Source organism: Callionymus lyra, chromosome 7 (assembly GCF_982586985.1).
Source record: "Callionymus lyra chromosome 7, fCalLyr1.hap1.1, whole genome shotgun sequence".
Taxonomy (NCBI): Eukaryota; Metazoa; Chordata; class Actinopteri; order Syngnathiformes; family Callionymidae; genus Callionymus; species Callionymus lyra.
Genome location: NC_141824.1, coordinates 1768492 through 1793878, shown reverse-complemented (window position 1 = coordinate 1793878; position 25387 = coordinate 1768492). Strand labels below are relative to the sequence as shown.

Here is a 25387-nt window from a genome sequence, read left to right as displayed (position 1 = left end):
CAACACATGATCACTGAAGGAGATCACTCCTGGAACACATGATCACTGAAGGAGATCACTCCTGGAACACATGATCACTGAAGGAGATCACTCCTGGGACACATGATCACTGAAGGAGATCACTCCTAAAACACTTGATCACTAAAGGAGATCACTCCTGGAATACATGATCACTCCTGGGACACATGATCCCAGAAGGAGATCACTCCTGGAACACTTGATCACTGAAGGAGATCACTCCTGAACACGTGATCACTGAAGGAGATCACTCCTGAACACGTGATCACTCCTGAACACGTGATCACTCCTGAACACGTGATCACTCCTGGAACACACTTACCATCATCTTCTTGCGACACTCCAGGCTGGTCAGATCTTCAGGGCGATATCTTCTGTGGGCTCCTTGCCTGGCGTCCACCAGCAGGTCAGCCAGGGGTACGGTGCCGGAGCACCACTCCAAGACGCCGCTGAGCTGAGAGAACGGCACCACCTGAGAGGACCAGGCGTGAGCAGAGGAGCCTCTGGTGTCGTGACCAACGAGACCTTGTAGCGCCGGATGTTCAGCTTCCTCCTGCGCGTGTCCAGGTTCCTCTGCAGCAGCGTGGAGCACATGCTGAAGACCTGCTGCATCACCGCGTCCTGCCGCAGGTCGTCCTTGCCCTAGGCCAGAGGGCAAAGGTCACCAGATCACAAGGAGAAAGATTTTCCAGGAAGCAGAATCTCTTTCCTGGTAGAACACTCTCACAACACATTAGTAACCAGTTAGTTAACCAGTTAGTTAACCAGTTAGTTAACCCTTTAACCAGCAGTTACTTGTTATTTGAAGGTTTGTTCTGTGAAAGAACATCAGAGTCTGAATCACATGTTGATACGTTTCATTATTATTTTGAATTATTCAATCACTTTTTCACACGTACAGTTCAATATTATAATCACAATAATTCTTAAATACATTTTCTCAAGTCTCTATTTTAAACCGTAGTCTTTAGCTTTTAAGACAGAAGGACAAACAATCACGACATGCTGGTGCGTCAGTCGTTACACTGCTGTCACTACAGATGAAGGAATATAAACTGTTTCCTTCAACTGAGAAAAATCTCTAAACTCAAGAAAATGTTGTCGCAACATGATCTGGATTTTATAATGTGTTTGTGTCGTTTACACTATTGTAACAGTTTATTTAGTGTCTAAACCAGAAGGATCTTCTCGCCTGCAGTTCATACTAAACTCTGCAGCCAGAATTCTGAGCCGCTCTAGTAGAAGAACTCACATTTCTCCTTCAAACTCTTCACTGGCTGCTCTAGTAGAAGAACTCACATTTCTCCTTCAAACTCTTCACTGGCTGCTCTAGTAGAAGAACTCACATTTCTCCTTCAAACTCTTCACTAGTTTCTTTCAGGATCATTTTAAAATTCTGGTTCTTACTGTCAGATCTATTCATGGTCAGACCTTCCATCAGTGATCTGATCCAGACTTACACCCCAGCTCGGGCTCTGAGGTCTGTGGATCAGAATCTACTGATGGTTCCTGAACTTCCGGACCAGAGGAGAGAAATCCTTCCAGACTGTTGCTCCTAAGCTTTGGAACCATCTCTGTGTTTGATGATCTACTGACTCCTTCAAGAAACATCTGTGTTTGATGATCTACTGACTCCTTCAAGAAACATCTGTATTTGATGATCTACTGACTCCTTCAAGAAACATGTGTGTTTGATGATCTACTGACTCCTTCAAGAAACATCTGTGTTTGATGATCTACTGACTCCTTCAAGAAACATCTGTGTTTGATGATCTACTGACTCCTTCAAGAAACATCTGTATTTGATGATCTACTGACTCCTTCAAGAAACATGTGTGTTTGATGATCTACTGACTCCTTCAAGAAACATCTGTGTTTGATGATCTACTGACTCCTTCAAGAAACATCTGTGTTTGATGATCTACTGACTCCTTCAAGAAACATCTGTGTTTGATGATCTACTGACTCCTTCAAGAACCATCTGTGTTTGATGATCTACTGACTCCTTCAAGAAACATCTGTGTTTGATGATCTACTGACTCCTTCAAGAACCATCTGTGTTTGATGATCTACTGACTCCTTCAAGAAACATCTGTGTTTGATGATCTACTGACTCCTTCAAGAAACATCTGTGTTTGATGATCTACTGACTCCTTCAAGAAACATCTGTGTTTGATGATCTACTGACTCCTTCAAGAAACATCTGTGTTTGATGATCTACTGACTCCTTCAAGAAACATCTGTGTTTGATGATCTACTGACTCCTTCAAGAAACATCTGTGTTTGATGATCTACTGACTCCTTCAAGAAACATCTGTGTTTGATGATCTACTGACTCCTTCAAGAAACATCTGTGTTTGATGATCTACTGACTCCTTCAAGAAACATCTGTGTTTGATGATCTACTGACTCCTTCAAGAAACATGTGTGTTTGATGATCTACTGACTCCTTCAAGAAACATCTGTGTTTGATGATCTACTGACTCCTTCAAGAAACATCTGTGTTTGATGATCTACTGACTCCTTCAAGAAACATCTGTGTTTGATGATCTACTGACTCCTTCAAGAAACATCTGTGTTTGATGATCTACTGACTCCTTCAAGAAACATGTGTGTTTGATGATCTACTGACTCCTTCAAGAAACATCTGTGTTTGATGATCTACTGACTCCTTCAAAAAACATCTCAAGACACTTTTATTTAATCTTTTCCTTGATTCTCTGAGACTCTTGTGTTTGTCTCAGTTTTATCTTGATCTTTTAAGTATATATTTTATTGAATATTGTTCTGATTGTTTAAGTTCTTTGTGACCCTGGTCTGGAAAAGTGCTCTATAAATACTAATTTAAATTTAAAACACTTACTTATTTACTTACTATTACAGCAACATCTGTGTATACAAAAGTAAAATTCATTTTCACATATTTCAAGATTCAATGCTTGAAAAGAACAACAAAAACGCTTAATAACAGTTGAAACATTTGAAAAGTTAAATTAATATTGTGATGATTTAACTCGTGTCAAGAAGAATCAAACAATGATATTAAATTAAACTCTAATGAGACTAAAACTGTTAAAGTTAGTTACAAGTTTACAAATATAAAACATCAAGACAAGAGTCCAAGTGTCAATCAATCACAAAGACATGGATTGAACTGAACGACTGGTCTTTAGTTAGTATTTGTATGTTTATGTATTTGTAAATACTTGATACATATTATAAACATGTTGTTAGTGAAGTAGTTGTCGTCAGAACATTGACATTATTGTCGTGTCATCACAAGGGAAACACTAACATAATAATATAATAATATAATAATATAATAATACAATAATATAATAATACAATAATACAATAATATAATAATATAATAATACAATAATATAATAATACAATAATACAATAATATAATAATATAATAATATAATAATACAATAATATAACAATATAATAATATAATATCATAATATAATAACATAATAATATAATATAATAATATAACATGAATCATACAAAGAAAATGTTTGGATAGAAATCAAGGATCGTTTAAGCTTAAGTGTGTATTGACCAATGATTAGCTTTTAAGAGACTCCTGAGTGTTTCAGTAAACACACACACACACTCACACACACACACACACTCACACACACACACACACACACACACACACACACACACACTCAAGAATGTTCTCCTTTCAAAGAGTGTGAAAGTACATTTGTAATCCCACAAACAATCCTGGATTAATTATGAACACAAGACAAACTGTGACCTATGACCTCGTTCTGTCCAGAGAGTGAAGCTTGTTAATCACACACGACAGTCGCCAGCTTCAAAGGAACACACACACACACACACCTACACACACACACACACACACCTACACACACCTTGACCAGTTGTCTTCTGCTCCTTCCATCTGAACCCACACAGTCGATGATCTTGGGCAGGTTCACTCCTCCGGCGAGATGATAGCGGGGGGTGAAGGACCTCAGAGTGACCAGGTCGTCATAGCAACCAGAGGGATCGACCTGTTTGGAAGAAAACATTTAGTGTCTGAACACGAACGTATCAAAAGTAGGTGTTTAAGGAAATATCGTTACACTAGTTTATGATGTTACTGTAAAGAATAAATAACATTAAATATTCATATTTTTTTGGGCTTTAACATCATATTTTTGGGGTTGATTTTTCTATAGTGTATAAAATAATATGTTTTTATTTACAAATAACGTTCAAATATCCATATCGTTTGTTCAGTTTCGTGTTGTAATAAACACTTCCAGGCTCTAGATGGCAGCAGTCGTTACGTCCTCCACAGCTAATGGAAAAATGATGACTGAGGACGAGAGGATACAGTGAGTCCAGCAGCTTTTAAAGCTGATGTTTGGACATATTTTGGTTTGAAAACAAATTAAAGAAGTTACAACTTCATCAAGAGTCATGTGGTCTGAAAATACTACAACACCAGAGTCAAGTACTTATATATATAATATATACTACACTATCACTATACACTCACCTTGATCTCTAAGGTCGGGATAGAAACGTCCTCCAGGTCTTTGATCTTCAAGATGGGTTGATCAGCAGGGATGGGAAGAGCTTCTAGTTTCAACACAACAGATGAGTTTTCTTCACTACATGGAACAAGTGTGTGTGCGTTTGTGTGTATGTGTGCGTATGTGCGTATGTGTGTATGTGTGCGTATGTGTGTGTATGTGTGTGTGTACGTGTGTATGTGTGTGTGTACGTGTGTGTGTACGTGTGTGTGTACGTGTGTGTGTGTGTGTGTGTCTGTGTCTGTGTATGTGTGCGTCTGTGTCTGTGTATGTGTGCGTATGTGTGTATGTGTGTGTGTGTGTACGTGTGTACGTGTGTATGTGTACGTGTGTACGTGTGTACGTGTGTGCGTGCGTGTGTGTGTGTGTGTGTGTGTGCGTACGTGTGTGTGCGTGTGTACGTGTGTGCGTGTGTGTATGTGTGTATGTGTGTGTGCGTGTGTGTGTGTGTGTACGTGTGTGTGTGCGAGTGTGTGTGTGTGTGTGTGTGTGAGTGTGTGTGCGTGTGTGCGAGTGTGTGTGTGGGGGTGTGTGTGTGTGTGTGCGTGTGTGTGAGCGTGTGTGTGAGCGAGTGTGTGTGTGTGTGTGTATATGTGTACGTGCGTGTATACGTGTGTGTGTGTATATGTGTGTGAGTGTGTATATGTGTACGTGTGTGTATACGTGTGTGTGTGTATATGTGTGTATGTGTGTATGTGTGTATATGTGTGTATGTGTGTATATGTGTGTATGTGTGTACGTGTGTGTGTATGTGTGTACGTGTGTGTGTATGTGTGTATGTGGGGGGGTGTGTGTATATGTGTGTATGTGTGTACGTGTGTGTGTGCGTGTGTGTGCGTGTGTACGTGTGTGCACGTGTGTGCACGTGTGTGCGTGCGTGTGTGTGCGTGCGTACGTGTGTGTGTGTACGTGTGTGTGTGTGTACGTGTGTGCGTGTGTGTATACGTGTGTGTACGTGTGTGCGTGTGTGTGAGTGTGTGTGTGTGCGTGTGTGTGAGTGTGTGTGTGTGCGTGTGTGTGAGTGTGCGTGTGTGTGCGTGTGTGTGAGTGTGCGTGTGTGTGCGTGTGTGTGAGTGTGCGTGTGTGCGAGTGTGTGTGAGTGTGTGCGCGTGTGTGTGAGTGTGTGCGCGTGTGTGTGTGTGTGCGTGCGAGTGTGTGTGTGGGGGTGTGTGTGTGCGTGTGTGCGTGTGTGTGAGCGTGTGTGTGAGCGAGTGTGTGTGTGTGTGTATATGTGTGTATGTGTGTGAGTGTGTATATGTGTACGTGTGTGTATACGTGTGTGTGTGTGTATATGTGTGTATGTGTGTATGTGTGTGTATGTGTGTGTATGTGTGTATATGTGTGTATGTGTGGGGGTGTGTGTGTATGTGTGTACGTGTGTACGTGTGTGTGTGCGTGTGTGCGTGTGTGCGTGTGTGCGTGTGTACGCGTGTGTGCGTGTGTACGCGTATGTGCGTGTGTACGTGTGTGCGTGTGTGTGCACGTGTGTGCACGTGTGTGCGTGCGTGTGTGTGCACGTGTGTGCACGTGTGTGCGTGCGTGTGTGTGCGTGCGTACGTGTGTGTGTGTGCGTGCGTGCGTGTGTACGTGTGTGCGTGTGTGTATGTGTGTGTACGTGTGTGTGTACGTGTGTGCGTGTGTGCGTGTGTGAGTGTGCGTGTGTGTGCGTGTGTGTGAGTGTGCGTGTGTGTGAGTGTGAGTGTGCGTGTGTGTGCGTGTGTGTGAGTGTGCGTGTGTGTGAGTGTGCGCGAGTGTGTGCGCGTGTGTGTGAGTGTGTGCGCGTGTGTGTGAGTGCGTGCGCGTGTGAGTGCGTGCGCGTGTGTGTGTGTGCGCGTGTGTGTGCGCGTGTGAGAGTGTGCGTGCGTGTGTGTGTGTGTGTGTGTACGTGTGTACGTGTGAGTGTGTAAGTGTGTGTGTGTGTGTGTGTGTGTGTACGTGTGTACGTGTGTGTGTGTGCGTGTGTGTGAGTGTGTGCGTGTGTGTGAACGTGTGTGTGAGTGTGTACGTGTGTGTGTGTGTGTGTGTGTGTACGTGTGTGTGAGTGTGTACGTGTGTGTGTGTGTGTGTACGTGTGTGTGAGTGTGTACGTGTGTGTGAGTGTGTACGTGTGTGTGTGTGTGTGTGTGTGTGTGTACGTGTGTGTGAGTGTGAGTGTGTACGTGTGTGTGTGTGTGTGTGTATGCGTATGTGTGTATGTGTGCGTGTGTGCGTATGTGTGTATGTGTGCGTATGTGTGCGTATGTGTGTGCGTGTGTGCGAGCGAGCGAGCGAGCGTGTGAGTGTGAGTGTGTGTGTGTGTGAGTGAGTGTGTGAGTGTGTGTGTGTGTGTGTGAGTGTGTGTGTGTGTGTGTGAGTGTGTGAGTGAGTGTGTGAGTGTGTGTGTGTGTGTGTGTGAGTGTGTGTGTGTGTGTGTGAGTGTGTGAGTGAGTGTGTGTGTGTGTGTGTGTGTGTGTGTGAGTGTGTGAGTGTGTGTGTGTGTGTGAGTGTGTGAGTGTGTGTGTGTGAGTGTGTGAGTGAGTGTGTGTGTGTGTGTGTGTGTGTGTGTGTGAGTGTGTGAGTGTGTGTGTGTGTGTGTGTGTGTGTGTGTGCGTGTGTGTGTGTGTGTGTGTGGACTCACTCTTCTCCGTCTTGTGTCGACTGACGTCCATGTAGGCCAGAGCGATGTAAGCGTCACAGAGTCGCTCCATCCCTCGGATCATGTTGCTTCTCTTCTTCTTCACCGAGTGGATGATCTTCTGCGCGACACTCGTTCTCTCCTGCACACAGAAGAAGCCTCGTCTCACCAGACACTCGTGTCCGTCAAGGTCGTGACCGGCTCACCAGGTCAAAGGGCGACTGCGCCGGAGCGCTCCTCGCCGGACGCGACCTCGAGACGCTCTCGTCTTTGTTGGCGTTGACCAGAGCGAAGACGCTGAAGAGCGTGTGGTGAGGATGATCCAGACACGCTCGGCTGAGGAGCTGCAGGTTCAAGGTCATGATGGTCATGTTCCTTCAAGGTGAACAACTTGATACTGAAGTATCCTTTCTTTCATTCACATATTTTAAATTGTGATACTTTTAACCACACATAAATCAATGACTTGACATCACAGACAAACCCTTCTGTGAGCTTTTACAAATGCACAGTTTCTTTAAGAAGTATAGACTTTATTGAGTATTGTTTTGATTGTTTAAGCGCTTTGTGACCCTGGTCTGGAAAAGTACTATATAAATATAAATTACTTTCTTACTTAAATCACAGAAAGCTGAGGACGTCACGTAAAGTCTGGTCGGAGCCAAAGTCTCAAGCTCCCACACCATTTGACACGATTTATTCCACATTTTTGGTGGTAAAATAGTGTTTATATACTGTATGTGTGTATGTGTGTATGTGTGTATGTGTGTACGTGTGTGCGTGTGTGCGCGTGTGCGCGTATGTGTGTATGTGTGTATGTGTGTGTATGTGTGTATGTGTGTATGTGTGTATGTGTGTATGTGTGTGTATGTGTGTATGTGTGTATGTGTGTATGTGTGTATGTGTGTATGTGTGTATGTGTGTGCGTGTGTGCGCGTATGTGTGTATGTGTGTATGTGTACGTATGTGTACATATGTGTACGTGTGTGTATACGTGTGTGTGTGTATGTGTGTATGTGTGTATATGTGTGTGTATGTGTGTATATGTGTGTATATGTGTATATGTGTGTGTATGTGTGTATATGTGTGTATATGTGTGTATGTGTGTATGTGTGTACGTGTGTGTATGTGTGTATGTGTGTGTACGTGTGTGTATGTGTGTATGTGTGTGTACGTGTGTATGTGTGTATGTGTGTACGTGTGTGTGTGAGTGTGAGTGTGTGAGTGTGTATGTGTGTGTGTATGCGTGTGTGTGTGTACGTGTGTACGTGTGTGCGTGCGTGTGCGAGTGTGAGTGTGTGTGAGTACGTGTGTATGTGTGTACGTGTGTGTGTGAGTGTGAGTGTGAGTGTGTACGTGTGTGAGTGTGTATGTGTGTGTACGTGTGTATGTGTGTACGTGTGTGTGTGAGTGTGAGTGTGTACGTGTGTGAGTGTGTATGTGTGTGTGTGTGAGTGTGTGTATGTGTGTGTGTATGCGTGTGTGTGTACGTGTGTACGTGTGTGCGTGCGTGTGCGAGTGTGAGTGTGTGTGTGTGTACGTGTGTATATATATGTATATATATATATATATATATATATACATATATATTTATATAGTATTTTTCAACTTTGAAAGACAGTGAATGTAAACTTTAGTTCAGTTGCTAGCTTAGCTTGTGGCTAACTGTGGTGACTCATGTTGAGATGAATGACCCCTCAGACCAGCATCATCCACACAGATCTTCACCTCAGTCAACACGTCATGAAAGCCCACGTCCTCAGAAGACCCGGCGGCCATCTTGGTTCCCATGCGAGCCGCGAGCTGATACATGAGCGGCAGGAACTTGTAGGACGGGATCTTCTCCACGCCGTCCTGCACGAGAGACTCGGTCAAGCAGTGGTTCTTCCAGATGATGCTGATCTTCCAACCTTCATGGAGTCGTTCACCTCCTTCACGTCTGCGTTCTCCAGCCACAGCGACGCCAGACGGAACACACAGCAGTCGTGCTCCTCGCCCTCCTGCAGGCACTGCATGTAGTTCTGGACCGCCTTGATCAGGAAGCGCTGGCGGTCGGCCTGCAGGTTGGACAGAGCCTTCTGGTCCAACTCCAGCTCCTTCTGGACCTTCACTGTGTACCTGAGGAGTCATCGCAGAAGGAGTCACAGGAGGAGTCACAGGAGGAGTCACTGAAGGAGTCACAGAAGGAGTCACAGAAGGAGTCAGTGAAGGAGTCATCGCAGAAGGAGTCACAGGAGGAGTCACAGGAGGAGTCACAGGAGGAGTCACAGAAGGAGTCACAGAAGGAGTCACTGAAGGAGTCACAGAAGGAGTCACAGGAGGAGTCACAGGAGGAGTCACAGGAGGAGTCACAGGAGGAGTCAGTGAAGGAGTCGCAGAAGGAGTCACAGGAGGAGTCAGTGAAGGAGTCGCAGAAGGAGTCACTGAAGGAGTCACTGAAGAAGTCACAGGAGGAGTCATCGCAGAAGGAGTCACAGAAGGAGTCACTGAAGGAGTCACTGAAGGAGTCACAGAAGGAGTCACAGAAGGAGTCACTGAAGGAGTCACAGAAGGAGTCACAGAAGGAGTCACAGAAGGAGTCACAGAAGGAGTCACTGAAGGAGTCACTGAAGGAGTCACTGAAGGAGTCACTGAAGGAGTTACAGAAGGAGTCACAGAAGGAGTCACTGAAGGAGTCACTGAAGGAGTCACTGAAGGAGTCACTGAAGGAGTCACTGAAGGAGTCACTGAAGGAGTCACTGAAGGAGTCACAGAAGGAGTCACAGAAGGAGTCACAGAAGGAGTCACAGAAGGAGTCACTGAAGGAGTCACAGAAGGAGTCACAGAAGGAGTCACAGAAGGAGTCACTGAAGGAGTCACTGAAGGAGTCACAGAAGGAGTCGCAGAAGGAGTCACAGAAGGAGTCGCAGAAGGAGTCACAGGAGGAGTCACAGGAGGAGTCACAGGAGGAGTCACTGAAGGAGTCACAGAAGGAGTCACAGAAGGAGTCACAGAAGGAGTCGCAGAAGGAGTCGCAGAAGGAGTCACAGAAGGAGTCATGTACAGCGAGTGGCTCCAGGACTGACCTGTTGGACCGGACTTCACGCTGCTTCATCAGGTCCACCTCCTCCTTGGCCTTCTCCAGGAGAGCATGCTTGTTCTCAAACTCCGAGGAGTTCATGTATTTGTCGATGCTCTGGTACTGAGCGTCGGAGAAGCGAGCCAGAGACAGGAAGGCTTCAGTACGCTGACCCTGCAGCCGCGAGTCCTGCCTCTCCGAGTCCTCCTCGATCACCTCCACGGCCTGAGAAGATGAACCAGAATCGAACCTCGTCCAGAGGAGGAGGCTTCCATCTCACCCTCTCCAGGTACTTCTCCAGGATGACTCCAGGACTCTCCAGGCAGGTCTCAGCGAGCCAGTTCCCACACAGCCGGAGACACTCGGTGTAGACCGGGGCCAGGGCGGGGTTGAAGTCCACCTGCGAGACCAAGACACTTGGAGTCATCATCGTTTCTTCACTGAGAGAAACATTGATTACGAATACATCGTGTTAGATTAAAATTATTATACACTTATACGTATACGCCATACTTAACTTAATGCTAAAAGATAATCCAAATATAAAGTATAAAATACTGCTTGATCTAAGAGTTTAAACGTTTGACTTTACATTCACATCAACATCCACTCAGACTGATCCACTGGTTCAAGACAAGCTCGGATCAGAATTAGATACGACACCAGTTATTGATCTGTTTATCTGCAAATCACACCTTAAATCGTAGATCAAAGAACGAAGACACACCTGTGAAAGGGGGGATAAAAGACGGAAGAGAAGATAACCCTCGCCCGAGAAGACTTGAATGATTAGATTACAAGAAAACAAATCAGGATGTCTCTCAATAGGGGATCGTGACACAGGGAACTTGAAAGGACCATTTGGCCGGAAAGGACGACCCCCTGGGCGGGAAATGTTCCTTAAATATAGCGATGTTTCTACAGATCGGGACCTTTTCTCCGCGACTACTGACCTGTACAAAAAGTGTGTCCGGTCACGATCGTAAAGCTTGTATTTCGTTTGACTTGAAGCGGCGAATAAACGCCCCGTGACTCCGCGCTTTGTTTTAATCGTTTGTTCTGGATCCACTTTGTTGTTCGTCTGCGTCTCTTGTTCATCTTCTACTGAAGCTCTACATGTGGCTGGAGACAGCAGGACCTTCTATCCAAACATCATTCCTCACCATTGAGCGATTCAGGTTCTTATATGTGGAAGTTTGACTGAAGTGTGAGATAAATATGTCGCGCTAACGTTAGCTTAATGCTACATGAAGTGTTTTTGAGAAGACAATAGTTTTGTGATCAGATGATCAGATGATCGATGAAGATCCACGTTCACCTTTTCTTCCAGGCGATGCGTCATCTGCCTCAGGAGACCGAGAGCCAGACCCTGCTCACCCTTGGCCCAGAACACCCGCACCTCCTCCAGTTGCCACGGAGACACCGGCGCTGACGTCCAGGCCGGTCCGACGTCCTGCGTCTTCATCTGGAACACGGCCCGTTCTGCCAGCTGGACATGGACCAGGTCAAGAGTTGCTTCACAGAACCAGGAGGAGAGAAACACACCTGGGTGTTCCCGGCCTTCAGCGCCGCCCGGCAGAGGTCCAGCAGGTGCTCGGTGAACATGGAGCTGAGGTGCTGGACGCCGTCCGGGTCGGACATCCTGGACATCAGGGTCGTTATGGCGACGGAGCGAACGGCCAGGATGGGCTCCACCAACAGGAAGTCGCTGTCCACGAGCAGCAGCGAGTGCTGCCTCCACTGATGACACACGTCCTTCAGGAGAAGCTCTGAGAAGGGTCTGGAGAAGAGTCATGAGGCTCCAGTCATGGCAACAGGTCCAGCAGCAGCTTTACCTGGAGAAGAGGGCTTTGATGCTCTCCAGCTCGCTGAGGCTCTGCAGGTTCCTGAGCGTCGGGTACAGCGAGGAGACGGCCTCCAGCCTCCCTCCACACACCTGCTCCACCTCAGCTCTCCTGCGGGAGTCGACCCTGGAGTCATGAAGATCGACGACACACAAGTCCATCTCACTCACCGAGTCCGAGTCAACGCGTCATCGAACGTGGTCGGCTCTTTGTCCCGTAACGCTTGCAGGGCGAGGAACACCGACTCGTGGATCCCTGGCTTGGACCTCTCGCTCCTGGAGCAACAGAAGCTACTGAGCTACACGTTCAACATCTGGCCAGGACTAGATTTACCGATCCAGCACATCGCAGTCCCACTGAGAGTTTCTCCAGGCGGCCTGGAAGCGAAGCTCCCTCAGCTCGGCCCCCCAGTCCACACCTTCGCTCTCCAGGCCCCGCATGTAGGTGGTCAGGACGCCGCTCAGGCCGAAGTTCTGCAGACCCTGTTGGACCAGAGCAGGTAAGAGAGAAGATCCTGGACATTCAAACAGAGTTTTACAATGTCTTGACTGGAGGTCGTAAGAAGATCAAGGCTCTATACGTACACTCACTAGTGAAACTACTAGTTACTACTATGACTAGTACTTTTAATTCACCAGTTGAGATGTTCTTGATGTTTTTGATCAACTCTTAACTTAAGTGACTTTCTTTTGAGACTTTGATCAACAACGTTCCTGTGTTTCATATGATCGATAATCAACAGCACTTTATTGATTTAAAACATTCAAAATAAACATTTTGATTGTATTTATTCTCTTGTAAAGACAAAGATCCTTCTGTTGAAATGATTTAAGCTGATGTTCATCATGTAACTGTGTTGTAGTTTTTCTACGAATAATGATTTAAAAGAAACTCAATATATGTTTGTTCAACATGTCGTTGATCGCGATCATATCACGTTCTTGACACAAACTCAGAAAAGCTTTTTATTTGAACTTGTTACTGAAGTTTTGTCGCCATATTAACTCAAGGTTTGTTTTAACTCAAGGTTTGTTTTAACTCAAGGTTTGTTTTAACTCGAGGTTTGTTTTAACTCGAGGTTTGTTTTAACTCAAGGTTTGTTTTAACTCAAGGTTTGTTTTAACTCAAGGTTTGTTTTAACTCGAGGTTTGTTTTAACTCAAGGTTTGTTTTAACTCAAGGTTTGTTTTAACTCAAGGTTTGTTTTAACTCGAGGTTTGTTTTAACTCGAGGTTTGTTTTAACTCGAGGTTTGTTTTAACTCAACGTTTGTTTTAACTCAACGTTTGTTTTAACTCGAGGTTTGTTTTAACTCAAGGTTTGTTTTAACTCGAGGTTTGTTTTAACTCAACGTTTGTTTTAACTCGAGGTTTGTTTTAACTCAAGGTTTCTTTTAACTCGAGGTTTGTTTTAACTCAAGGTTTGTTTTAACTCGAGGTTTGTTTTAACTCAAGGTTTGTTTTAACTCAAGGTTTGTTTTAACTCAAGGTTTGTTTTAACTCGAGGTTTGTTTTAACTCGAGGTTTGTTTTAACTCGAGGTTTGTTTTAACTCAAGGTTTGTTTTAACTCGAGGTTTGTTTTAACTCGAGGTTTGTTTTAACTCAAGGTTTCTTTTAACTCGAGGTTTGTTTTAACTCGAGGTTTGTTTTAACTCGAGGTTTGTTTTAACTCGAGGTTTGTTTTAACTCAACGTTTGTTTTAACTCAAGGTTTCTTTTAACTCGAGGTTTGTTTTAACTCAAGGTTTCTTTTAACTCGAGGTTTGTTTTAACTCAAGGTTTGTTTTAACTCGAGGTTTGTTTTAACTCGAGGTTTGTTTTAACTCAACGTTTGTTTTAACTCGAGGTTTGTTTTAACTCGAGGATTGTTTTAACTCGAGGTTTGTTTTAACTCGAGGTTTGTTTTAACTCGAGGTTTGTTTTAACTCGAGGTTTGTTTTAACTCGAGGTTTGTTTTAACTCAACGTTTGTTTTAACTCGAGGTTTGTTTTAACTCGAGGTTTGTTTTAACTCGAGGTTTGTTTTAACTCAAGGTTTCTTTTAACTCGAGGTTTGTTTTAACTCGAGGTTTGTTTTAACTCAACGTTTGTTTTAACTCAAGGTTTGTTTTAACTCGAGGTTTGTTTTAACTCAACGTTTGTTTTAACTCGAGGTTTGTTTTAACTCGAGGTTTGTTTTAACTCGAGGTTTGTTTTAACTCGAGGTTTGGTTTAACTCGACGATTGTTTTAACTCGAGGTTTGTTTTAACTCGAGGTTTGTTTTAACTCGAGGTTTGTTTTAACTCGACGATTGTTTTAACTCGAGGTTTGTTTTAACTCGTCATGAACTGAACACTGACCTCCACGATCCCAACTTGTCTCGTGACTTCAGGAAGAGAAGAATTCAAGTCGTACGTCACCAGAGCTCTGCCCCACATGGCCTCGTGCTCATAGGTTCGAATCCTAGACGATGAACGAAGACCACACAGAAGATTCTGATTGAGTTCCACAGAAGAAACAAAGAAACCTATCTTGTAAAATCACATGTCCTTTGCTTGTCTTTCTGGTCTAGTATTTAGCACCAGAACCAGAACCAGTGCCATCATGGTTGGTACTGGTGTGTACAGACAACACACTCAGCTACGACCACATGTGTGTGTGTTCAGACGATGAGAGACAGAAACCCATCAATGGTTGGTTTGAAGCACCTGGTCAGAGGACTCGTCATGGTCTCTCCACCACAGCCGTAGAGAGAGTCGGGTTCACCGATGCTTCTGTACACGTCGATCAGCAGCTCCTGCTCTCACAGAACAACACATTGATCTTAACTAACATTTAAATAAACATCTTTTCTGTCTGAAGTCAGACCTGCAGACTGATGCTCGTGTCTTCCACGCTCTTCTCCGTCAGGCTGGAGATGGTGAAGTTCTGGCTGCTCTCCTCAAAATGGATCCTCCGGGACGTTCTGGACCTCCCTCTGGGACGGAGACGAAGAGTCTCTGGTTAAGAACCTTTCACTGGAACAGTCTGAGGAACAACTGGCGACTGGTGACGACTCAAAGGGTTCAAAGGTTGAACTTAAAAACTTGAAGACACGGATCAGAGCAGGAACGTTAAGAAATACTTTAAATTAACTTTTTTATTAATTTTATTTCAACAATATCTTAATTGATCTATTCTGGTCGTAAAAGTAAATACACAACACACTTGCAGTGGACTTTTTTACAATGACCTTCTTTGCACCATTTAATACTAGAAAGAAGGAAATAAAAACACCTTCTGCTGCCACCTACTGTAGAGTCAGTGGAAGTGTCGTAATCGAAGCCTCAGCTATTTATATCTGAGACATCAGGTCTCGTGCAGATTAAACAATAATAATAATAATACGACCAAATGTTACATATTGAAGAAGATTTGTTTCATTAAAAAGTGCTGGAAAAATGTGGTTTAAATTTAGAAAATGTTGAAAATAAAAGAATAGTATATTTTATAATATATATTTGTAATTGTTGTTGTTTATGTGCTGGTTTCCTTTAATAGTGAACATGTTGGATTTCCATGTAACGATTGAAGAAAATGTCAAAGGTTGTTAAACGTTCTCGTCGCTGGACGTTCACCTGGTGTCGGCCTCCATGTTGGCCTTGATCTTGTCCACGTAGAGCTCGCTGTAGAGCAGCGCGGTGAAGTGGGCCGAGCAGGACTGAGCGGCTTTGGCCACCTCCAGGTAGTTGAGCTCCAGCCAGAAGTTGGACTCGCACACGGTCCCGGGGGCGTCTCTGAGGGACGAGGACGGTCAACGAGAGACTTTCATCCACGTACAGAAGATACTCACCTGCTGGCGTCCGATGGGCGGGGCTGGTGTCGCAGGTAGTCCACCACCGTCAGCAGAGTCCGCAGAGAAGTCGTGTCCAACAGGCCGGGACGGGCAGCGTCGGACTCTGGAACATGTTGAGAATCTTGAGATCCTCACGTCGTGAGCTACAAGCGAACCATGTTCCACCTGCGTCGGGCGTGAGGGGCGTGGCCGGCGCGAGGGGCGTGGCCGGCGTGAGGGGCGTGGCCGAGCGGCTGCTAGCTTGAGCGCTGCGCGAGCAGAAGCTGAAGAAGTCCTGGATGCGAGACGAGAGAAGCTGCCGCCAAGATCCGCCCGAGTCGTCCAGCAGGACGGAGTGGACGATGAGTGGCAGCAGTTTCTGGCAGCAGTCCACACTCACCTGCAGACACACACACACACACACACACGCACACACACACACACACACACACACGCACACACTCAATCAAACATTTTTTATAAATCAAAACAATAGTTGCTTTAATCACAAAAATATATTATTAATAATACTGTCAATCAAAAAGCAAAGTTGCTTCAATCAAAATCATTTACATCAGAAAAAAATTGTATTGTATACACATATACTGTATATATATTTATATATAAAAAGAAATCAACAAAATTTGAATAAGAAAAATGTCTTCAATAAAATAGAAAAGACTCTAATGTTCTACTATAAATGGCTAAAACACAATAAAAGTTACTCCAATAAAATAAAACAGTTTCCATAAAAAAATGTGTTATTAGTTCCTAATGAAGTAACTTTTATTTGAATGTTTGTTATTTTGATTTGAAGCTTTAATTAATAGTAATTGTTCTATTGATTTTTTAATTTTTTATTCAGGACCTTTTTGTTTTTAATTAAAATGATTTATTCTTTGAAATGGAAGAAAAAAAGTATTTGTTCCTGTTGAAGCCACTTTTATTTGGAAGGATTTTCTTTTTTATTTGTGATTAAATAACAAGAAACAACTTCTATACGTCAATCATCTCCGTCGACACACGATCCGGTTCTTACCAGACACAAGGGTCTGCAGAGGAGCAGAGCCTCGCACTTCACTGCTCCGTCCAGCAGAGAGCAGCACAGAGACTTCAGCCAAGTCTTGTGACCCCGACCCTGAGGAATCCAGAACTCAGGACTTCGAAGCTTCTCTGCAGCTTCAGAACTTTCCTCCACAGTGACGGACTCCACCTACACAGAGGAGCAACCTGTCACTCAATCTCACACCTCAAACGATTGATGGATGTGTGATGATGATGAAGATGATGATGATGATGAAGTTGAGGAAGATGATGATGATGAAGATGATGATGAAGTTGAGGAAGATGAAGATGATGAAGATGATGAAGATGATGATAATGATGTAGGTAAGATGAAGGAGGATGATGAAGATGATGAAGATGATGATGAAGATGATGAACATAAGATGAAGATGATGATGATGATGAAGATGAAGATGATGAACATAAGATGAAGATGATGAACATAAGATGAAGATGATGATGATGGAGATGAAGTTGAAGATGAAGCTGAAGATGAAGATAAGGATGAAGACGACGATGATGATGATGAACGTAAGATGATGATGAAGACGATGATGAAGATGATGATGATGATGATGAAGATGATGAACGTAAGATGATGATAAAGATGAAGATGATGATGATGATGATGATGAACATAAGATGATGAAGATGATGAACGTAAGATGATGATAAAGATGAAGATGATGATGATGATGATGATGAACATAAGATGATGATGATGGAGATGAAGCTGAAGATGATGAAGATGATGATGATGAACATAAGATGATGAAGATGATGATGATGAGATGAAGCTGAAGATGATGAAGATGATGAAGATGAACATAAGATGATGAAGATGATGATGATGAGATGAAGCTGAAGATGATGAAGATGATGAAGATGAAGCTGAAGATGATGAAGATGATGATGATGAACATAAGATGATGAAGATGATGATGATGGAGATGAAGCTGAAGATGATGAAGATGATGATGATGAACATAAGATGATGAAGATGATGATGATGGAGATGAAGCTGAAGATGATGAAGATGATGAAGATGATGATGAAGCACCTTCGTCTTGGCTCTCCTGAACAGGTTAAGATAGGCCAGCATGGGATCTCTGTTGTCCTTGTGCTGCTCCCAGAAGTTGACACCAGACGCTGAGGCCAGAATGTTCTTCAGGCACTGAGCGGCTGCTCGTCTCACCTCGACGCTGGAAGCATCAGGAGAAGATGAGATGTTGCTGCAGGTGAGGCTGTGCCTGGACCCACCTGGGGTCCGTGAGAGCGTCGTTCATGCAGCTGAGGACCACGAAGAGACGCTGCAGCTCCGGGCAGGAGAAGAGAGACGAGGCCTTCTTGTGCAGCCGGTTCCTGCCGTGAAGCAGCGCGATGGTGGGGAAGTTGACCGGGCCCAGCTCGCCCAGACACCGGCCTGCTGCCTCTGTGAGGAGACCACGGTCAGGACACCAGGACCACGCAGCAACAGGCGCTCTACCTAAGACGTCGGCTCCTCCAGGGTGGTTCAGCGCCAGCTTGCAGAGCCGCAGCAGGTTCAGGACCAGCTTGACCAGGACGCTGTCGCTGGAGTCCACTGAAGGAGACACGGTTAGGACCAGGACTCCAGCACCGGTTCAGGTTCTCCCACCTTGACACTCGCGGAGCAGATCCCGGACCTGATCCTTGTGGTCGTGCAGCTTCCTGCTCAGCTGCCTCACGCCCTCCAGCCTGGTCAGCGGCAGCGAGTCACATGACTGGATGGACAGGAAGTGAGAGATCTCCTGACAACACAGTAGAGCAGCTGTTATTGATCATCAATATATTCATTATTTGATCGTTTTCTTTCATAGTTCTATGTTTTCACTCGTCATTAAAGGACAGCAGTCGTGACATCAATACTAATGATAATAATAATAACAAAACACATTCATTAAGAGAAACAATATAATAAACATTTTTTCAAAATGAATGAATTTCTTTTACACATAGATATACATTTTTATTTTTAATTGATCAGCTTTGAATACATAAATATATTTTGAATAATTAATGTTACAACAACATCAAAAAAATCTTTCATTTCTTTTACATTCAATTATTTTTTGAAAGTCAACCTTTCAAAAAATACTAATTATTGAGTTTAGTTTGTTAAAAAAGTATTCAATGCTTCAAAATAGCCTCAACATTTGAATTGAACATTTCAAATGTTGTTATCTATTGTAATGTAATATGTGATCTAATATTAGATTATGTTAGATTACATTAGATTACATTAGATTACATTAGATTACATTAGATTACGTTAGATTACATTAGATTACGTTAGATTACATTAGATTACATTAGATTACATTAGATTACGTTAGATTACGTTAGATTACATTAGATTACATTAGATTACATTAGATTACATTAGATTACATTAGATGATATCATTTTAATTCTGACGTCTTAGAATCTTTTCTTGAAACTTTGTTTTACTTCAATTCTGGTCTGTTTCCAGACTTTCTGTCGCATTATTTTCCTTCAAACATGTGGTTATGGAGTCATTTTCCTGGAGGTCGAGACCAGAGTCAGTTGAATCCCAACAAACATGAGGTCACGACCTTCATACCTCTCTGAGGCTGAAGGTCCGGTCGTTGTACTTGAGCAGGTTCTGTTGCGATCGCAGCTCCTTGAACTCAGGAAGGTCCGGAAACGGCTCCAGGAGAGAAATGGCTTCTTTCAGTTTGTCCTGATTGTCGATGACGAGGAAGTGCAACAGATGGAGAACCTGGAGAAGAACACGTGGATGATAGTGAACGACCTTCAGATCAACATTCAAAACATGGTGAAACTTCTGTGTTCCAGAGAGTTCTAGCTAAAGATGATTTTAACTGCAACAAAACTCAGGTGAGATCCTGAAAACATATATATTACTGGAGACGACCTTCACTGAGGCGCAGGTTCAGCTGCCGTCAGGCTGAGACACGACTGAGACTCATTAACGAATCTTCATTTATTCTCATAAACGGGTGGAAGGAGCTCCTTGGCAGGTGTATGTGCTTCTGCTCCATCATTGGACCTAAAGAAGAACCAGTTCTAGAGACAGAACTACAAAGGTTTTGGTCGAACGTCTACAAACGACCTTCGACCAAAACATTTGAAGGTCATATTTGAGTGACATCATAATTATGAACGTTTGATTAAACATTTCACGTGTTGACACTTTATTTTAATGTTTTCATTTCTTTTTTCAGTAAATTTCTACATTCAAAGTTTGAATTCAATAAAATTAAACTATCAACACAGAAATGATTCAAATGAAATTTAATTTTGTTATTTATAATATATTATTTTTTATTTATTTTTTTAAAAACAAGTTTTCTTTTAATATTGTTTAATTGAATTAATTACAATTATTCAAAATTATATATTTTTTAATTCAAAGTCTTTTAAGTTCATAAAATGTTGGTATAATAATAAATTAAATCTTTTAATATACATTATTTAAAGCAATCATTTCAAAATAATTGAATACTTAAAACATTTAAATGTCTATTTGAATAAGAAATGTTCAATTAAAGGAGTGACCATTAAATAAATGCTACATGAAGTTAAAAAAACAGATTCAATTCAGAAATGATGACATAAAATCGAGTGAACATTGTTATTATTCAAAATATATTGTAATCGTAAATGTATGTATATATTTATATGTATTTTCTATGTGAGTTTCTTACCTGCTGTGACACTGCAGGCCAGCTGATCACCTGAGCCGTGAGAGTCCCAACAATGACCTGTAGGTGGCAGTCTAGCGCGTCATCACAGAACTGCAGAGCTGCTCGACACACACAGTTCAACAGGTCGCAGCAGAGCCTGAGAGTCCTGAGCCACACCTCGTCTCTCTGGACACACCTGAGGAGGAACATACCTGAGGGTCACGGTCACTAGGGTTTAGGTAAGTGTGTGTGTGTGTGTGTGTGTGTGTGTGTGTGTGTGTGTGTGTGTGTGTGTGAGTGTGTGAGTGTGTGTGAGTGTGTGTGTGTGTGTGTGTGAGAGAGTGTGTTTGTGAGAGAGTGTGAGTGTGTGTGTGTGAGAGAGTGTGAGTGTGAGTGTGAGTGTGTGTGTTTGTGAGTGAGTGTGAGTGTGTGTGTGTGTGAGAGAGTGTGAGTGTGTGTGTGTGTGAGTGTGTGTGTGTGTGTGAGAGAGTGTGAGTGTGAGTGTGAGTGTGTGTGTGTGTGTGAGAGTGTGTGTGTGAGTGTGTGAGAGTGGCCGTTTGTGATTGTGTAGATGTGTGTGTGTGTGTGCGTGCGTGTGTGTAGGTCTGTGTGCGTGTGTGTATGTATATATATATATATATGCACATGTGTAGGTGCGTGTTTTCTATGTGTGTAGGTCTGTGCTTGTGTACCTGCGGTTGAGCTGGTGCACGAGTGTGTAGATGAAGTTGATGAGTGTTTAGACGAGTGTGTACCTTGTGTTGAGCTGGTGCACGAGTGTGTAGAAGAGTGTGTACCTTGTGTTGACCTGGTGCACGAGTGTGTAGACGAGTGTGTAGACGGGTGTGTAGACGAGTGTGTAGACGAGTGTGTAGACGGGTGTGTAGACGGGTGTGTAGACGAGTGTGTAGACGAGTGTGTAGACGAGTGTGTACCTTGTGTTGAGCTGGTGCACGAGTGTGTAGACGAGTGTGTACCTGGTGTTGAGCTGGTGCACGAGTGTGTAGACGAGTGTGTACCTGGTGTTGAGCTGGTGCACGAGTGTGTAGACGAGTGTGTAGACGAGTGTGTACCTGGTGTTGAGCTGGTGCACGAGTGTGTAGACGAGTGTGTACCTGGTGTTGAGCTGGTGCACGAGTGTGTAGACGAGTGTGTAGACGAGTGTGTACCTGGTGTTGAGCTGGTGCACGAGTGTGTAGACGAGTGTGTACCTGGTGTTGAGCTGGTGCACGAGTGTGTAGAAGAGTGTGTACCTGGTGTTGAGCTGGTGCACGAGTGTGTAGACGAGTGTGTACCTGGTGTTGAGCTGGTGCACGAGTGTGTAGATGACGTCTCTCAGCACATACGCCCAGGCTCCTCCCAGACCGTCCTTGACCTCCTGCAGCAGCAGACGCACGAACAGATGATACATCATGAGGATTCGATGACGTTCGTATCTGTTGGTGGTTTCTGCAGTTTTCTCGCACACGGCCAGAAGAATCCTCTGGATGGACATCTACACACACGACACACGTCAAACACACAAACCACACCCGTCAATCTGCTCAAAGGTACCGGAGTCTTGGACAAAATGGCCACCAATGATTTGTTGGCGCTGTGACACTTGCTGAGGTAGTCCATGGTGGCCTTGATCACGGCGGCGCTGAAGTACGGAGGGTTTGGTACCGGGTCCAGTTCCCTGAGGGACCGATGGACTTAACGTGAGCTTCAATGAATCACACACTTGTGACTCGCACACTTGTGACTTGTTACTCACACACTTGTGACTCGCACACTTGTGACTCGCACACTTGTGACTCGCACACTTGTGACTTGTTACTCGCACACTTGTGACTTGCACACTTGTGACTTGTTACTCACACAATTGTGACTCGCACAGTTGTGACTTGTTACTCACACACTTGTGACTCACACACTTGTGACTCGCACACTTGTGACTCGCACACTTGTGACTCGTTACTTGCACACTTGTGACTCGCACACTTGTGACTCGCACACTTGTGACTCGCACACTTGTGACTCGCACACTTTGGACTCGCACACTTGTGACTCACACAAGACACTTGTGACTCACACACTTGTTACTCACACACTTGTTACTCACACACTTGTTACTCACACACTTGTTACTCACACACTTGTTACTCACACACTTGTGACTCACACACTTGTGACTCACACACTTGTGACTCACACACCTGTGACTCACACACCTGTGACTCACACACCTGTGACTCACACACCTGTGACTCGCACACTTGTGACTCGCACACTTGTGACTCGCACACTTGTTACTCGCACACTTGTTACTCGCACACTTGTTACTCGCACACTTGTTACTCGCACACTTGTTACTCGCACACTTGTTACTCGCACACTTGTGACTCGCACACTTGTGACTCACACACTTGTGACTCACACACTTGTGACTCACACACTTGTGACTCACACACCTGTGACTCACACACCTGTTACTCACACACCTGTGACTCACACACTTGTGACTCACACACTTGTGACTCACACACCTGTGACTCACACACCTGTTACTCACACACCTGTGACTCACACACTTGTGACTCACACACTTGTGACTCACACACTTGTGACTCACACTTGTGACTCACACACTTGTGACTCACACTTGTGACTCACACACTTGTGACTCACACACCTGTGACTCACACACCTGTGACTCACACACCTGTGACTCACACACCTGTGACTTGTGACTCACACACTTGTGACTCACACACCTGTGACTCACACACCTGTGACTTGTGACTCACACACTTGTGACTCACACACCTGTGACTCACACACTTGTGACTCACACACTTGTGACTCACACACTTGTAACTGACCCGACAAACTGCCTCAGGTCTCCAGGTCCAGCAGGTCCAGCAGGTCCAGCAGGTCCAGCAGGTCCTTCATACAGAGTCAGCAGAAGCTCAACCACGATGTCGGGCAGATTGTCGTGGATCAGACGGTCGATGCGCTGAGAAGATTTGAAGATGTTTTTTCAAACCTGTGACGTATCATCTGTCCATCCATCCATCCATCTATTTATACATCCATCCATTCATCCATCTATCCATCCACGTATCCATCCATCCATCTATCCATCTATTTATACATCCATCCATCCATCCATCTATTTATACATCCATACATCCATATATCCATCCATCCATCTATATATCCATCCATCTATACATCCATCCATCCATCCATCCATCCATCCATATATCCATCCATCCATCCATTCATCCATCTATATATCCATCCATCCATCCATCCATCCATCCATCCATCCATCCACTGTTGTCAGCATTATATTCACAGCAAGAAGTGGATTATTTTACTTTCATGGATCAATAAGTGTCAAAGAAAAATGATTTTGAGATTAAAAACACTTTAAGTATCTGACAATTATCTTAAATCCCGGGTTTTTACCGTGTAATGAATGAAAAACACGTTATCATCGTGGTAAGATTGTTACATAAGCAACATGAGAAGATACATCGAAACAGTTGAACACATTTAAATGAACAAACTTTGACTTTTGAGCCTTTAGAATTCACTTTTTGCACGTTTTCTCACTAAACTCAACATGTTTATCTTAACTCTGGTTATTGTTGTGAAGAGCAAGTGTTTCTGCAGGTTCTCTACGTGACACGACAAACACCAGATTGATGTTCACGCTCAAACGACCTATCAAGACGTCGGTGTTGAAGATAAGAAAGAAATATTCCGTCAACAATTTAACAAAAACATCAAATGAATGTAAAACTAAAGTTAAAAGGACGCGATTTAAGAGTTTGTTAAATGGGACCAAACAAGGAGACAATAAAGACATTTCAAGACTTAAATGTCACTTCCTGTGATGAACATGGAATAAAAGTGTGAGTCTTGTGAGTTTGTCATCCTTGGAGCACTCTTGATAGAACTGGTCATAATGTTTTGGCTGACGTACCTGTTTGCCCAGACAGTCGGCGTCCTTGAGCAGCTCGTAGACCCGGTGGGCCTTCTCTCGGTGCCGGACCACGTCGGCGTCCTGCTCCGTCACAGCGAAGTACGGCAGGATGTTGACCATGATCTTCGGGAAACAATCTGCCAAGAGCTCCTTCCAGTCCTTCTCCAGACACCTGCCGATGGAGCGCACCTGCTCGAAGTCGTCCAGGAAGACCAGGTGCGGCACCAGGACTTGGTAGCAGGAGCTGAAAGATATCATCCTTTGAGAATCTGCTTGAAAATAATGGTTTAAGTTCTGTTCGTGTCACGTACGAGTCTTTGCTTCAGCAACACTGAACTTCTGTGACGTCTTGTGATTCTATTTTTTAACTAATAGAACTGAAAACAAAACATTTCCAAACATCAGCTTTAAAATCTGCCGGAGTCGCCTGTATCCTCTCGTCCTCAGTCATCGCCAGGATTTTATGGGATTTCATTCTTCCTTTAGCTGCGTAGAACATAATGACTGCTGCCATCTAGAGGCCGGAGGTTTAATTTCAACAAAAACATCTTTAAATGCTGTTCATTTAATTGTTAAGATGTAAAATATGAATGAACTCACAGCTCTATCATCAGGACCTTTGACAGGAACTGGTCTAAATACAGGAATATTTAACTGTTATTAACCTATAACCATGTTTCCAGAAGGTGTAATTGGTAAAGAACAACATGTTTGATCTTGAGGACATGGGTTCGAACACCACATACTTGTAACTTTTTATCTTTTTGTTTAGAC

The 25387-nt window shown here is 43.8% G+C and overlaps 1 protein-coding gene across 3 annotated transcripts in view; it reads right to left on the bottom strand.

Moving 5' to 3' along the window:
• The window catches only part of atm (ATM serine/threonine kinase), a 46978-nt gene that overhangs the window by 8848 nt on the left and 12743 nt on the right, over positions 1-25387 (bottom strand). For 2 of the 3 annotated variants that reach the window (XM_087795262.1, XM_087795263.1), the window contains exons 26-57: positions 24614-24857; positions 23502-23635; positions 22192-22315; positions 21933-22132; positions 20659-20833; positions 19551-19709; positions 18585-18717; positions 18435-18530; positions 18209-18380; positions 18009-18150; positions 16923-17096; positions 16070-16283; positions 15902-16007; positions 15687-15845; positions 14938-15046; positions 14778-14866; positions 14430-14532; positions 12427-12575; positions 12264-12368; positions 12085-12204; positions 11795-12029; positions 11568-11738; positions 10530-10649; positions 10257-10474; positions 9102-9309; positions 8920-9045; positions 7398-7535; positions 7195-7333; positions 4541-4623; positions 3909-4049; positions 544-660; positions 341-490 (exon numbers count right to left, since the gene is read on the bottom strand). In XM_087795262.1, the coding sequence (XP_087651388.1) occupies positions 341-490; positions 544-660; positions 3909-4049; positions 4541-4623; positions 7195-7333; positions 7398-7535; positions 8920-9045; positions 9102-9309; positions 10257-10474; positions 10530-10649; positions 11568-11738; positions 11795-12029; positions 12085-12204; positions 12264-12368; positions 12427-12575; positions 14430-14532; positions 14778-14866; positions 14938-15046; positions 15687-15845; positions 15902-16007; positions 16070-16283; positions 16923-17096; positions 18009-18150; positions 18209-18380; positions 18435-18530; positions 18585-18717; positions 19551-19709; positions 20659-20833; positions 21933-22132; positions 22192-22315; positions 23502-23635; positions 24614-24857 (4753 nt within the window). The remainder of the gene's footprint in view (positions 1-340; positions 491-543; positions 661-3908; positions 4050-4540; positions 4624-7194; positions 7334-7397; positions 7536-8919; positions 9046-9101; positions 9310-10256; positions 10475-10529; positions 10650-11567; positions 11739-11794; positions 12030-12084; positions 12205-12263; positions 12369-12426; positions 12576-14429; positions 14533-14777; positions 14867-14937; positions 15047-15686; positions 15846-15901; positions 16008-16069; positions 16284-16922; positions 17097-18008; positions 18151-18208; positions 18381-18434; positions 18531-18584; positions 18718-19550; positions 19710-20658; positions 20834-21932; positions 22133-22191; positions 22316-23501; positions 23636-24613; positions 24858-25387) is intronic. The other variant, XM_087795264.1, reaches the window with a different exon arrangement.